The sequence below is a fragment of the Phoenix dactylifera genome, chromosome 8 (assembly GCF_051530095.1).
Source record: "Phoenix dactylifera cultivar Ajwa chromosome 8, Ajwa_hap1_PhDact_Kaust_v1.1, whole genome shotgun sequence".
Taxonomy (NCBI): Eukaryota; Viridiplantae; Streptophyta; class Magnoliopsida; order Arecales; family Arecaceae; genus Phoenix; species Phoenix dactylifera.
Genome location: NC_143197.1, coordinates 1,212,087 through 1,228,733, shown reverse-complemented (window position 1 = coordinate 1,228,733; position 16,647 = coordinate 1,212,087). Strand labels below are relative to the sequence as shown.

At 37.9% G+C, this 16,647-nt stretch overlaps 1 protein-coding gene across 1 annotated transcript; it reads right to left on the bottom strand.

Annotated features, from left to right (window-relative positions):
• Positions 1-9: 9 nt before the first annotated feature.
• Positions 10-13,549, bottom strand: LOC103703486 (U-box domain-containing protein 33). The gene is made up of 8 exons (XM_008786348.6): positions 13,119-13,549; positions 8,571-8,689; positions 5,757-5,866; positions 4,363-4,813; positions 4,144-4,281; positions 3,126-3,677; positions 632-1,354; positions 10-468 (listed from the first exon to the last, which is right to left on the bottom strand). The coding sequence occupies exons 1-8, from the start codon at positions 13,384-13,386 to the stop codon at positions 286-288; spliced, it is 2,544 nt and encodes an 847-aa protein (XP_008784570.4). The 5' UTR covers positions 13,387-13,549; the 3' UTR covers positions 10-285.
• Positions 13,550-16,647: the final 3,098 nt, after the last annotated feature.

Genomic DNA, 16,647 nt, shown 5'->3' with positions numbered 1-16,647 from the left:
ACCTGCATGTTGGACTTGTGCAAAAAGCACAAATTCTTGCAAAAACAATCATTAACAAATAAATGAATCAATGATCAATCATCTGGATCCAAAATCAGTCACAACTCACGACTTACAATCAGGTCTTGATATGATGAAGCACTATAGCGGTAGGAATATATATTTTGATATCACTTAACTATACAACAATATACATGAATGCATTTATGTGTGCATCAATATACACAATCATGTATAGAAGGAATCAGAACTATGGGTGATGGCACATGCTTGCGGCATTCAGCTTCAACAGTGGCATAGCCAATCCTGTATGGCAAACCGAAGGGCATGGTTTGGAGTAAGATTCAGATGTTTTAATTTCAAATTAGTCATAGGTGAAGTTTCTCGCCCACTTTCCAACCAACCTCGCAAAGCTCTTCCTTCATAAGTAAATCCATCAGCTGCTACTTGTGGATCATGCATGATTTCCTGCAGCATCCAGCATTATAGTATTAAAGTCATGAGGGCCTAGATTTAATGATGGACAAACTAAAAATTCAAGAAAGAAGCTTGTGTTGTCAACAATAATCTGCATAAAATGAAGTAGCCAAGATCAATAATATCACAAATAAATATTCTTTTTATAGCTTGCCTGAAGAATGGGACACAAGAAGAATGGGGGCACTGGTCGTTCCTCCATCAGATGTAGTTGTTCCAACTCTCTCACAACCTCAGGCGTCAGTTCTGGACGATCCCGGCTATTTAGCTCACTGCATCGCAACCCAAACTCTGCAAGCCTTCTTGCCGCATCACCAGGCCATTCTCCAGCTGCAGGATCCAAAATTGAGGATAATTTCCCAGACAACACAGCCCTCCGTACCTCAGTTGCTAACCCTTGTGGAGGCCTCCCAGTGAGCAGCTGGAGAATAATGATCCCAAAGGAGTACACATCAGACTTCGGTGTCAACATGTCAGTCCTTTGGTACTCTGGGTCAGCATAAGAGAATGCACCCTTGGGCTCTCTGTTTCGGCGAAACAAGGGGTAATACTCTACATCCTCTGGCACCAGCCGGCAAATACCAAAATCACCAATTTTGCAGTTAAAATTGGAATCAAGGAAGATGTTGTCAGGCTTCAGGTCACCATGAATGATCTTTTCAGGTTTGGAGGAGTGCAAGAAGAGGAGAGCACTTGAGATTTGAGCAGCAATGCATGTTCGGACCCTCCAGGTTAATGGAGGTGTGGTAGTTTTGCAGAAGAGACGATCATGGAGAGTTCCATTTGGCAGATACTCATAAACAAGGGATAAAGCTTCTGGGCACACACCAACCAAGGTCACCAGATGTGGGTGTCTAAGTTTGCTAAGGACATAAACCTATGAACATATAACAAATCAAAGTGTCTCAGTAAATAGGAAAAAAACAATAAAATAAAATAGCCGAAGATACAAAATTGAACTCAGTTAAGAATTTCCACTATTAGGAACATGCGATCTGAATACACTTCAACAGACTTCTGCAAATCAGGTTTAAAAATCAAAACATCACCCAGAAACTATAAAAGTTGGTACAACATTAGGCTGGAAAGTATATAATATTAAGTCAATCTAGACCTAATCAGAAATTGCCTGACCATGATATGAACCTGACTTGTTTTGTCAATTCTGGTCCAAGTCCACATATTTTATAATGGAATAAATATTTCCCTGCAGGAAAGACTTGGAGTAAACCAATTTGCAAACTGGTCTAGGACAAACTACTCAGACTGAAAATGACCCAAGTCAGGGAGACTTGATGATTATAAGATTTTCATGTACAATAACATCATTAAATAAGACCCATGGAGTAGAGTGAGCATAATTTCAGTTCTTAGTACAGCAAAAGATTATTGTAGTCCAAAATGAATGCGCTATCAGGAAATGAGAAAGAAATCTAGCATTGTAGTACTAAATGACAGAAAAAATAAAACATGACGAATAAATATGACAATGTCCAAGGTGAAAAACCCAAGTGATGTTACAAATGCTTCAACCATGGAAATGTCCTCAGCTCCTCGATCCATTCTGTGGCATAAAATTCATCATTGGTTAAACAATCACTTGGTTATGACATTTTTGGGCTTTTCTCTCACCGAAGCTATTGCGTCTTTGGCCCCAATGATGGCATCTCTAGTCTCATTCATATTCCAATTGCAAAAAGAAAAGAATGAGTAAAACATGATCTACTCGAAGAAATTGGAGAATGTTTTCTGAATTAGATGAATGGGAATTGGAGTTCTCTAACATTTGGAGCTAGGATGCAATAAGCAAGAACCAGAAAACCCTAACATCTCAAATGCTGCAACCACGCTCTGTCATGCAAGTGATAAGAAACAATTTCCAGCATGTACGAGTGCATGTATGGACAATAAGCATAGAATAAGAGCCCAACAAGCATTCCTAAAGATAAGAGAGAATAAAAGTTGTTTGGATGGATTTATTTCCTGATACTGGTATGCCAAACTTTCCTGAGTCTTGACAAATTAGGAAGAATGTTGCTGCATGATTAACTAGTCAAAAAGAGCCTATTGGTTGAATGAAGCAGGTTTTTCATCTGCATCGCATGCAGGCTCCCACAGCACTCCAGTAAAAGAGTACCTTGATTTGTGCAGTGGCTCAAATGGATGCAGGGGCAATCAAGCAAGCATTGGTTCAATAATAGCAGAGTATCAGTTCAGATAACTACATCCTCGAAAAGGTTCTGTCTACTTCAGAACAACCTATAATACTTAATTATTACATATGAAAACACTGTTGGTTACTTGCCTCATATTCAATTGTTATGTATCTCTATTTCTGCACCCTGCACAAATACTAGTGGTAAGCTATCCTGACAAATGGCATGTATGTTCTGCCTCCCATTAGGCCAAGAGATGAAATTGTGTGTGGCTATACTGATTGGTTTATCGAATGCATACCTCCTTGTTATTGGTTATACAGTGGAGTCACTGCAGTATCCACAAAAATTCTGGGGTGGCCATCCACCCTTGACTCCCAGTAGCACCCCAGCATCTCATAATCTAAACATCTCGATACAGCATACTAGAATTTTAATGTCTACCCGACTATTGCATAAAATTTCTATTTTTGAGGGAGAGAACTAGCAAACCTCTTGTTGGAATTCCATCTGACCTCGAACATTGTGTGGATGCAACTTTTTTATCACCACACTTCTATTAAATATCTCTCCTTTATAAACACATCCATAGCCCCCCTGTCCTAATTTGAAGCTCTCCGAGAATCCGCAAGTAGCAGATTCCAGATCAGACAATGAAAACTCTGTGAAATTATATGAATCACTGCCCAAACCAATAAGCTGGCTGTAATTTGGAGATGTGGCTTTACTGCTACATCTCCGCCTCTCAAGCTGTGCAACAGCTTTCTCTTCCTGCTCTTGGATCTTCTGTCTTTCAAGCCTGAGAATCGCTACAAATGATTGGATGAGATCCAATTCAGCTGCAGCTTCATCCTTGAGAAGAGACATTTCTCGAGCACGGGCATCAAGGGTGGCTGTGGTACTCAAGGCATTCTGTAACTCTTTCATGGTTTCATCCCTTTGATTTATGAGCTCTTTATGATGCAACTTGATTGTTGTTAAAAGGTCTTCAAGTTCTTCTCTGATTTTAATTTCACGTGCATGGGCAGCTTCAAGAGCTTTTACCTGGTTAAAAAAATGAGGAAGAATTGAATAAGTTGATAGAAGGATTCATTAACAGAGCTGCTGGAAACAGCTACCATCCAAATAGCTGATATATGCAGGAGGCACAATGCATGTCAACTAATATATCACCTGAATAGTGGTGAATTATGCTAAATAATGAGAATATTTGATTTTAGAAAAAGAAGCAATAAGAAATAGAATGAAAATAGAATCTGGGATGGTAGTCATATAAAATGTATATTGTCTTCTTTTTTTTTTGGGGGGGGGGGGGGGGGAGGATAAGTAAGATGTTCTTTTAACTTAGCAAAGATGAAAATTCACATTTGCTTCAATGGCAAAAACTATAATTTCAAGCATTTAAGTCCGAGTTTTGCCATTGTAGAATGTTATGGATGTCATCTCAGCATATGAAGATTGAGTGAACTGCTGTGATAGGGATAGGGTAGATAAATGTAAACATGCTTACCCTGTTAAGAGCTTCTTCAACTTCTGATTCCACTTCTCTGCGCTTCACTAGTTCTACAAATGCTTCTTTCTTTGATCTTTCAACTTCCAAATTAACTTCTTTGAGCTGATCAAAAGAGACTTCGGGCTCCAGTTTATCCTGTAGTAGAAGCTACATGAAACAAGTCCCTGAAATATTTCCAAAACAACAGATGGAGCTGAATATCATCTTCAAACATACCTGGGAGTTGATTTTGGATGAGAACCCTATATCAACAGGTGAAGTAGGATAGGATGGTGTGTCAGGCAAAGACGAGGGATATTGTGAATTAGATAGATTTGTGCTATTGACAATACTAGAGTCAGTTGAGACAACCACTCCTGTACTATTGGATTCAGTCTGGTTCATGCCTGTGTCTCCTTGGAGATCAGCAGTTGTGAAAGTATTGGATAAGACATACTCTGGATTAGGCATAGGCTCACAGTAGTCCTTATGTAGATAGCTTAGCCTGATCTGTTCTCTTAGTACAGCTGCCTCTGGACTAAAAACCGATAAAAAAGAATTTGTGCCTTCACTAGCCTCTCTTGTCCAGACATGTCCACCTTTGCTGACAAACCATATCTCACAGAATGGAGGCGCATTCTTTGCAGCATATGTTGCCTTGCTGGAGCTCCCTTTTAACTTGAAACAACTGTGGTCAACCCAAAACTTCATTTTAGAGAGGTACTATAATATGGCCTCTGTTGTTGATCATATAACCAAACTGACGGGATAAAACTGCTCTCTTTTTTTTATATTATCTAACAAGTACATAAACAAAAAGTAAAAGAAGCTGCCAAACTTAATTATATGGTCTAGACTCTGGATACAGGTCCATTCTAAATGTTGATCATGCATTAGATTTGGTCTACATCAACAGTAAACATTGAACATGCGTTAATTGTTTATTCAAGGATGGCAAATCATAAAGGCACCAAACAAATTCATCTTTTAACATTAAATTGGTGTAATTAGAGTGGTGGATTTGAAGATGTTGACATCTCGCATGAGGCAAGGATTTGAGGAGGTTGACATCTCGCATGTGGCAAATCCTTGGTGTGTCTCACATGAGGCAAGGATTTGAGGAGGTTGACATCTCACATGAGGCAAATCCTTGGTGTGTCTCTAAAACAACTATTCACAGATTCAAAAGCCTGACAAATAAGCATTGCAAGCTACGTTCCAGCAAAATTCCATCGTTCAGACAGTATATGCGCAAAAGTAGTTCTCACTTGAATTCTAAAGGTAACATTATGTTTTTTCTTATAGATCTGATGTGAAAGACTCTGAAAATGCATTACACCTGTGGCCAGACTTAAAAAAAAAATCTTGTCACATATGATGTAAAGATGGATAACAATGTCTAGCCTGTGTCAAAGCAGAATGGCACATTTGAGTTATCGTCCGTCCTACCCCACAGTAATGGGATTGTCATGAGAGACCAACTTGAAATTCTTCATTTATATTTGTCTAACAACTTGCAAGGCAACTGTAATCCTATTAATAAATATATGTGATTATTATAGCATAATTTTATTAATTTGAAAGGCCAATGAAATAAAAAGCAGATCCATATGATATGAAGAACGACTTACTTATCAGGTGTCGAACCCATAATAAGTCTACGGATACCATGTTGAACCACTAGATCCACAATTCCATTGTGAATCTGTTCAGCCTCAGTCATAATAATGCTTGGTTGCACCTGCAGAGCAATTACTACTTAATAAGTTTATAGAAAGTAGAGAAGTCATTGTTAAGATATTTTTGAGAAGAGTATAATAAATATGCGAGTAATGTCCACTTTTTGAGAAAGTCAAAAAAAATCATGCATTTCAGAGGACTTTCAGAACAACCAAGTCTTATTTTATATTATTTGGAAGGTTCCATCATTATTTACACAGATATTTTCTTTCTACAACTGGATCAGGAGTCCAGACATGGGCTTAATCATATAGGTATGCATGTCATGATGCACTAAGACTAATGAAAGTATGAAACACTACAAATCATGAAATTTTTTAGACCCTGTTACTGTAGGATTCTTATACAATTTACAGGGTTTTTCCCCTCGATTTAACACTCCAAATGTGTTTTCTTTGGTAATATCACACTCCTGACAGATCAAGCTAACCTACAACTGAACTGAAAAGAAGCACATCAACAGCATCTGGAAACACCTTGGCTCACTTCTTGTTTCTAGGCATTTAAAATGTTGTACATCATGATCAATGTTTCCCCTTTCTTTTTAGTGCTTCTAAGCATGCTATGTGTAGCAGCACATCGCTGACTTTGCATAAATTGATTTCTCTTAAAACTGAACAAATCAGGAATTCATCCACTTTTGTTGAAAGTGTGTTTAATACCTTGAATATGTAAAGCTTTAGTCCTAGAAATTTTTTCATAACTTTTGCATTATCAAGCTGTCTTTGCATGGAAACTTGACGTTTAGGCAAGTATTATAGTGCTCAAATCTCTGACTTCGATCCACAGTCTTAGTGTTTGGGCTGTGCTATGCCCCCTAGAAATAGACTGTCAATGCCTAATCTGATACTTGTAGCATAGCATATGACCAGACATTGTCCCAAAAACTTTAACAGTCTAATCATTCTGTTGTCATTTTCAGAATGTGATCTCCATAGATTATTTTGTTTTAATCATGTGAAATCTGTACAACAATGTTTTGTCAATTTGATTAGAAGACTGCCACCTTATAACTTCAGCTATCTATTTTAATGTGATAGATGATTTCCTTAGCAAATAAACACATGTTTTCATGTAAAACCGCATTCATGCATGTTGGCACTACAACATGTTTACCTATCCGCTAACCTTTAATATCCAAATTAATTCTGTCTGGCCCCACTTAGCTTCAACTCGGTATGTTTCAGCACTTGAAACAATCAACATACCACTTACAGTCTCATATGGATAGCAAATCTGTTGTACTAATAAGTGACACCTCCAAACTACTAATGCGGTATTGCTCACTGCACTTTTCTATGCTCAAGAAAATAAGTCAATATCATACTGTGATTGACACCTATTGTGTATCTCCAACAATTTTGACACTCTGAGGTCTAGCTAATCCATAGGAAGTGGGAGTCCCACCATTTCACTGCCAAATCACTACTAAAATTGTAAAAAATCCGCATCACTTCATCAAGGAAAAAGACTAGATCAAACTCCTAGCTCCGCTCTACAGACCAAGTAATCAAACCAACATGCTTGATAGCATGGACTGTTGTACCTGCCCCATACAGCTCGGTACAGGACGTACCATACTAAACCAGGTAGGAACTGGTACGAAACTCAAGTTCGGATCGGCATAGGCCCTATACCATCTCATACCAACGCATGTACCGCCCAGTACTGAAACGTATTGAAATATATACCGACCTATACCCAAGCATACATAGATTAAAAAATGAGAAAAATGGTTAGAGGACTGTTTCTGTACGGGGTACATACTGTAATGTACCGACCATACCATATCGTATCAATAAAGTACCGGTATGGTACCTAGTACCACGATTGCGGACCTTGCTTGATAACAAGGTCTGCCGTACCGGTAGTGGTCCGGACCAGTCCCGTACCGATACGGCAGTCGTACCAGCCGGTTTTTTAATGAAAAGCTTCCAAAACCGGATCCAACACTGATCCGGTACCGGTCCCTGCCCGGACCGGTTCGTACCGGCCCGTAACGCATATCCTACTTGATAGGATTCCTTTTATGGTATTCTTCACCTTTAATTGAGATGTTTGACAAATGGTTGTTACCCTAAGTCTAATAGACAACCGCCATTCCATAGTGAATTTGAAAAATAATTTGCTAGAGCATCTCACCATATTTTTGGGTATCTTATGAAAGAAAACATTGTATATAAAAAAAAGGTCTTTCTATATAAACATTTGCAGCACCAAAAATGATTTTTTTTTCACAATCAGCATTTTCTGTATCCTAGATCATCATAAGAAGAAATAATTAATGGTTCATACTTTCAGTTCAAGGATGACAGAAAGAAAGTTCTTATATATGGATAGCAGTAATTTCCAAGGAGAGAGTGGAGATAATATTGGAAATATCTTCACACTGTACATTAACACAAATTGGATTCTGTCTCTACCAAAAAAAAAACACTAAATCTGTGAGATGGATAATTTGCGCATAAGATGAAACCCCAAAACTATGCATTCTCAGAATTTGCTATGTTATCACACTAAGTTTCAACCACATCCGAAGAAAGGACTATATGCCCAACAATGAAGATACCATACAAAACTTGCTTGAGACATGTTCTCGAAGTATATTATTCAAAAATAATCAGAAACCAATTGAAAACAAATTATAACTCAACTTTCTTTTATGAAAGTAAAAGAAAACACATTCATTTTTTTTAAAGATGCACCTGAGCCTTATGACAAAATCTTAAATAAGTCAGTAGGAGCCTCTTTGTTATTTCCTTCTCTGTTCTTCGATATGTAGAAACCAGTTCCTCATTTGCTTGACTTGCAGGAATTTTTCCTACTGCAAATAAAATGTCAGAATTACGACTTCATAGGAATACATTGGAAGAGAAAAGACAAAAAACATTAGAAAAGAGTTGCCCAAGATTAAGATGGCAATTTGAAGAGAAGAGGAAAGAGGAGAAAAATGATGATCAGAAAAGAACGTTAGTTGTACAATTTGAATCAATTTCAAGGGCCTATCCTAGGTCGTAATAGGATTTCTTGAGTAAATAAGATTCGAAAACTAAAAACCTAGTCCAGGATGCATCTGAAGCATAGATGAATGTATACTATTTGTGAAATCTTTCACCTGCAGACTACTTTTCATATTAATTGCAACCTGGAAAGAAAAAGGCGAGTTTTTAAGTTCTAATGTGGTGTGGTGAAAACCACAAACAACTTTGAATTCAATAGTATGCAGATCTTCCACAATTTTGCCCATAACATCAGATTTTGGTGCTTCCACTAATATTAGACACTACAAGACAGCCACTCTAATATATAACAATAAGGCCCATTCAAGAGATGTTTATCTTCCTTGTCACATGAAATAACATAAATCCAAGGAGAGATAATGCATAACCCCTGAACAAGCTTCAGATTTACAAAAGCTCCACTTTGTTATATTTAAAAAAATTACAAAAAGATTTCCCGCACTCAGGTAGAAAAAGGCTATTCCTCAAGGAGAGATGAGAGGGGGAAGTTCAGGGTGTACCACTCAAGGACACCCTTTAAGGCTTACATTTTTCTAAAGTAAAGTGTACACCTGATGCCAATTTTTGAGGCAAAAAAGAGGCAAGTACCATCATATACTCTTTATGATGTCCCTTTTAACACTAAGAATGCAAATCTTGTTAACATATATTTTAACCCCACAAGAGGTTTTTTTAAAACCAATCTTTCTAGTACTACATCGAAATGGTAACTCCAACAATTTCTTTGTCCTCGACACCTCACTTCAACGATCTTTGATGATTATGCGAGTATGCAAAGTACAAATGAGTTGGATGTTTGTTGCCCTACCCATTCTTGTTAGTCCCAATACCAATAAGAAAAGGAAAATTTATAACAAAGTTTTTATATTGTTGGTTCCTTGGTGTAGTGCTTCTTCCCCTATGCTGTCTATTGGTACTAGTAGAATAGGATTGACCTACAATATAATACCCATAAGTGTAACCAAGGTTCGTTGTTCAGTACCGGATCCTGTAGCAGTACCATCCTATTACAGTGTCGGTACACGGTAAGGTACGAGATGACGAAACGTACTGAGTATTGGTATGGTACGAGATTGCGTACCAGTTTAGTACCGGTATGATACAGTATGTCCCGTACAATACGGTACCGATCCGAACGGCAAACCTTAGGTGTAACCTTTCGCTCAATACTCAAATTAACAATTGAAGCAGCTGCATCAATCTAGGACTCATGACAAAAGGAATTGTTCTATCTTCAATATCACCTTCACCAACTGCAGGCAATAATTTGGTCGTTTCTACTCTCGGTCAAGCCTCTATCTCATAATACTAAAGTCTAAAAATGGAAAAAAGAATCAAATTGCACCATCTCTGTAATAGGCAAGTGCCTTTTTTTTTTCAAAACATAAAAATATTGAATATAGTCAACTAACGAATTTTTTTAAAACAAAAATGGCTGCTTATCTAAGATGTAGTGGCGGTGGCGGTGGCGGTGACCATGGCAGCAATGGTAGTGGGGGCGGCAATAGTGGAGGTGCTAGTGGTGGAAGGCAGTGCTGGTGTTGGAGGTGGTGACAATGTGGTGGAAAAGATATCATGGATGGTGGGGTTCTCCACTTGAAGAAACTAGAGTTTCTTTTTTTTCTACAAAAATGTGAAAGCAATGCTTTCTTGTTCTCACTTTTTCTAAAAATAATTATAAAAGATTTTTGAAAAAAGAAAATAGACAGTGGTACCATACATGTTTTTTGTCTTGATTTTGATTTTATGAAACAGGAAAAGGCAGGGGGATAACAATGCCAATGAGGCCCAAACTTGTTTGGTTCTTTCATCTTCTCTCTGTTTTTAATGAGGAAGTTTTGACAATCCAGTCTGTGGCCTCCAATTCCCAAACCTTGGGAAGGTGACCAGCTGCATGAAGAAAACCAGACTGCTTATGACTTAAAACAGAAAAACAGCCCACAATAATTGGCACAATATATCTGAAGCTTATACCATCCGTTTCTAGGCTAATCCATCTTGCCCCTGCATAAGACCTTTAAAGGACTGATACTCTTTGCTGTCTTTGACATCTGGAGTTATAACACATGATTTTTCACATCTTAGTGATAACACTTTGAATTAGTTATCTATTTCAAATATTAGAGTGACTTAAGACAAGCTCCATGCAGATAATTTTGCCCTTGAAGATGATTCTCAAACAGTAGTGACATGGCCTCGTGATTCCTTCAAAGGTGGCTGCCTGGACTACCTGCTAATCCATGACATCAGATCTATGGGGCTATAAATGCACCATGCTTCCACAGTTTATGTTTGCCAGAAGGGTAACCAAGCAGCAGACAGGCTAGCTGGCTGTGGAGCTGATATAAACCCATGGGAGATGTTATTCCTCCTCCTCTTGTTTCTTTAATTTTTGCAGATACCCCTGCTTGTACTTTTATTGGATACTAAATTGATGCAGAACCTTCCTTCTACCAAAAGGAAAAAAAAAAAAGGAAACCCAATGATTTGTGTATATATGAATATTATCGACTGATGAAGCTCCAATTGCCCATAGATTGATCAAATCAACAGCTACATGTAGGATGCAAACACCAAAACTACAATATCAAGGCATATGTCCGCACACCCCTGCATCACACAATCCTTCCTTCATTACCCAACATATAACATGGGAATGCTTACATCCATGTATCACAAGTTTTTTCTTTACCAATTACATATAAAAGGGGCTTCTATTCTTCTGCATTTGTGAAAATGTCATTGTTCTTACTCTATGTCATTTTGTGAACAATTATGTGTAATACAAGTTAAAAACCATCTTCTCTAGACAAAAAGATGCCAATGCAACTTTAAGAACGGCTCAGGCATATTGACCAAATGGCTTCCACGTTGCAGCATAAATAGTTGACTCCAGCTTACGTTATCTGAATGGAACCTTGCATGTAGACACATTAACTCCCCAACCCCCTTGGCCCACCTGATATTGTTCCTTCAGCTCATGGTGGACGGTACTTTCATATTGTCCTTGAAACTAATCTAAGTGGATCATATTGTGTATTGATCATTCAGAAAAATAATAAATTTTACCTAAAGCTTTTTTCCTTATATTAATTTTATTGCTTCTTGGTATACGCTTTTATCCTTCACAAGCATGTTTCCTTGATTATTTCCTAGGACATTTCTATGATACCAAACAACATGTTCAGCCTGGAAAAAGGAACAAACAGAAAGCCCTAATTTCCACTACCCTGGTTTTCATATATATCCTTGCACAACTTGTCTAAAAATTCTAGAGCCTGCCTATCCTAAAAGTCTAAAACAACTAGAGCTGAGCCCTAATTTGCCTCAAAAGTCCAAGAGACCAAGATAAGCTAGACTTATTAAAAAGAAAGATCATGCTAAGTCTCATGTAATACACCAACTCCATGACAAATGACTAAAACTTAACCATCAAAAAAATGATGCAGATGCTATACACAGCAGAAGCGGCGACAAAGAATGCTATCAGACGAGAATGAGCCATCAACAAAAATCAACGGAAACCTAATATCGGGAAAGGGCACTAAATTACAATAGACGCAAGGACGCTAACAACAAAAAAGTAGTTGGACTTTAAAACCACAACAACAAAAAAATAAACGTTAATGACTGATCCGAATATGGTCCATAAAAAAAATGATTCATAAGAGTGGGAAGTTTCCAGAAATAAATCAACTCATATCGGCATAATTAACCAAAACAAAAAGGAAAAAGAAAAGCTCATTGTGAAGAACTCAACCAATAGACGGAGAGAAAAATGTAGGGATCCCGTCAAGTTGTGGCCTACATTGATACGTGTTCTCAATATGGTCCAAGTGGAAGAATATTGGATCCCATCCGATTAAAGCCTACATTGACAAGTGTCTCTTCAATTTTTGGAAATTCTGATAATCACGAGGGCATAAATAAAATTTCACAGCGGTGAAGAGTATCATCTGGAGAGAGCTTTAAATAGCCTGTGGGGACCCTTCTCCAGCATACAGAGCTTCTTTCTCCAGAAAGAACCTGCTAATCTCTGATCTCAGGATTTCTATGGATCACGGATCTTGAAGTGTGAACGACAACCATGGCTTCCATGACTCAAGGTCAGATTTATTTTATTTAAAATTATTTTCATCAAAAACAAGAACAAGAAGAAAACCAAAAATGAATTGACGAAATTGTGCTCGAAGATTTGAAAATTAGATGGGACAAGGGTTCAGAGAAACTAACAGAGGGTGGGGATCACCGGAGACGGCTGGTGAACGTGGAGCAACCCAATCTCCCTGCACCCGAACCGCCGGAAGGCCCATCGGAGCAGCGCCAGGGTCTTCTCCGGCGACCTCCCCACCGCCACGTGCAGCCTCCCATCGCGTTCGCCGCGCGCGGTGGAACCGCGACCCAGAGCGCGACGGAAGGCCGGCGGCGGCGGCGGCGGCGGCGCCCCGCCAAAGCGGTCGACGGTGGGGCTGGGGGGCGGCGAGGGGCTCAGGACCTTCATGTCGAGAACCAACGAGTGCTTCTTCCAGCCTCGGGGAAGGAGAGGAATGAGGGGCAGAAGACGAGTAGGAATTCGCTTCCGTTTGATGCCGTTCTTCGGCTTCCTGCCCCGGGCGACGCATACTCATCCGTCCCAAATGGTGTCCGAGTGCTGACTTTAGCCGCGCGTTGATGTTGAACGGACTTAGGTGTTTTTTTAAGTCCACGTGTATCAAGGTATCTTTTGGCATATGCTTAATTATGCTTGAGCTCTCGTCAAAGCGCAAGCTTTCTTCTCTTAGCTCTCTTTGAGGCTCTTTCCGCGTCATTGTGATGTTCACAGCTGGATGGACCCATCTCGCCCGCAGGAAAAAAAAAAAAAAAAAAAAAACTTTATGAGTAGAAATATTAGGTTGGATCTGACTCGAGACATATGTGTAGAAATAGAGTAGCTTTTCAGACTAAATATATATTTAAAAAGCCAAACGGGACTGCAGATTGGATGGTTGCTTACGTGGCCAGCCATTTCAGTGGCAACATATGGACCAAGAAGGGAGAGCTACCTCATGCACTCCATGACATTTTGTTTTCTAACTTTATTAGGTGCGTCTATATCCGTGTTGTATGAAATACCTGCTTTAGCAAAAAAAAAAAAAAATTCTTTCATTATAATTTTTTTAAAAAATATTTTTTATATATATATTTGATTGATTATAAAAAATAATATATTCTAAAATAAGTTATATTTGGTGGAGCATCTTTTTTAAAAAAATATTCTGTAAAATATATATTATATCTTCAATAAATGAAAAAATCTTACATCACTCTATCTAACAATTTAGAGTATTTTTTAAAAAAAAATATTCTAATTTTTAGCATGTATAAGTTGGACTTTTTTATATTCTATATAAATTTGAGAAAATTACTTTTTTATCTCTCCTCTCTAAAATTTCCAACCAAGCATGAAGCATTTTTTTTATTATTTCATTAACCACACTCCCTCCTCCTCCTCCTCCTGTAAACCAAAAGCGTCCTATACAATGGTTTCCCTCATCTCATGTGCCTACTGGTATATTTTATGTATGTTTCATAAATACATTAACAAATTTATATCTCCTTGTCTCCATCTACCAAGCACACGAAATGTCATCTATATGGGAATTTCTATTGTTAATCACAATCCACAATGTTTCAATTTCTGAGAAAACCAAGTCGGTATTATAAAATAATTTTATTAACTTTTGAAGGATTGTTCCTCCCTCGACCATGTTTATCCTGTCCTTCTACTACGTGGCAGGACTCGTACACCAAGTTGTCTCTCCCTGATAACAGATCAACAAACAGTGCAGTTCTTAGAACGAGCACACAACTACCGTATTCATATACACTTCCATACATGATTATAAAGATCGCTGAAGATTTATGAATGCACTTGTTGGTTACACCTACACTCCTGAGGATTGTATCATGGAATCCAGCCTACAGAACTGATTTGTTTCTAATCGAAGATATCAGCCAAGGACCTTAATTTCAAGACAGAATCTGGAGATTGGGTTACCATTGGCCCTCCATGATCAAGGATTGCATCGACTATGCCCACCGGAGCAATGCCCGCCAGTAGATGAATTAATACCAAAGTCAGTAAGCAAGAAAGAGAGAGCTATTTGGGATAGACGGATCCTAAAAATGCTCCAGAACTCTTGCTTCATTTGATTCTTCTGGTGCCTCCTTAGTACCACTCGTCTCTCCCCTTACTTTAGGAAGTACTACCCTGCTGCCAACACCATCAACCTTGGGCAAAGCCAAAAATTTGATGAATAGAAGGAGATCAGGTATGCCAGCAGATATGTATTTATAACAGAAAAACCAAAAGCGGTGAGCTGACCCACCAATGTGCCCGGAATCCAATGAACCGATGGTTAACTATCTTTTTTTAGTGGTTGCCATACAGAGAGAAGTTCGCGCTTTCTCCTTAGAAGAGTTTCAAATTCTCATGTAGGTCTCTCTTCCAGTCGAATGAGCTATCTCTATCTGGCTTGGTCGTTTTCGTCTCTTGACTTTCTGTGGAGGAATTAGGCCTTCTACCGCTGCTTTTTCTTCCTCCTGTCTGACCGGTAAACAGTCTACAGCAGCTAATTCAACTATTCTTTTGTCTATTTGTTTATGAAATATTGGACGTTTTGATATTTGAGATCTATAGTAATATGGTTTCTTGATTGCACATAGAAAGTAAGCACTGCATCATTCTTATCTCTTTTTGTTTTCGGATGAATTGTTGGATGTATGATTATGATTACTAAGAAATAGGGGTGCAAGTGATTTGGATGGACCTATTTCTGATATAGAACTAATCGGAAATTAATTCAATTTAAGCTGAACTGAAGTTATTTGAATTGAAAAACACCACCTATTTCAAATATATGCTGGATTTAAATCATTAAATTTGCAATCCAAACCTGAACCAACCTCAAAACCAACCCAAAGCCAATATACCGTCTACTTAAAACCTTCCTTAAATAAAAAAAAGTATATTTTTTGCATAATAAAGTATGTCCATAATTTGTAATTTTTAGTATAAATATATGTTGATTATTATTCGAATCTTGTCTAGAATATTTTTGATAATATCTATTTGGCTATTATTATATTGAACAAATATATTTCTGATATTACTTAATTTATATTCATTAATCATGGTCTTTGTTTAGGTTACTTTTGGCCCAATTTGACCTGAAAATTTAATGAATTGATAAAAATAATATTAAATCCGATCTAATCCAACATGAAGAGATTTGGATTATGTTTGGTTTATTTTTTGACACAATTCAAATATGAATTAAATTCGGATCAATTTTATCGCTGATCCAACCAGACACACTTGAAGCCTATGAAGGAATGAGGATTGTGATTATGATTGTTGATAGGAGACCAAAATAGCATGGATAGTTAAATATATGTTTCTCAAATAAGGTGGATGTTTAGATAGATAGCCAAGTGCGCAACTTCATTAACTCATAAGTCAATTGGAAATTCAGAAAGAATAAGATACGATTCTTGAAATGGAGGAGCAAAGTTCCTTTTAACTTTCTCTTTTCAGAAAAAAAAGTAGTTTATTTCAGGAATGGAATGCACCTGATGACTACAAGAACTGCTCTCGCCATTTGCTGCTAGATGAATGAGTCTGTTGATATTCATTGATCCATAGAGTTTCCAATGTGAAAACCTAAGTCAAAGCTCAGAATTTCGATCCCTTGGATCGTCGTCGTCTTCTTCTTTTTGTTTG

Coding starts and splice junctions, on each gene's coding strand:
- LOC103703486 (XM_008786348.6), bottom strand. CDS start 13,386: ATGAAGGTCCTGAGCCCCTCGCCGCCCCCCAGCCCCACCGTCGACCGC. Junction 1,355..3,125: donor AGATGGAATTCCAACAAGAG/GTTTGCTAGTTC, acceptor ATATGTTCATAG/GTTTATGTCCTTAGCAAACT. Junction 469..631: donor TCTTGTGTCCCATTCTTCAG/GCAAGCTATAAA, acceptor TGGATGCTGCAG/GAAATCATGCATGATCCACA.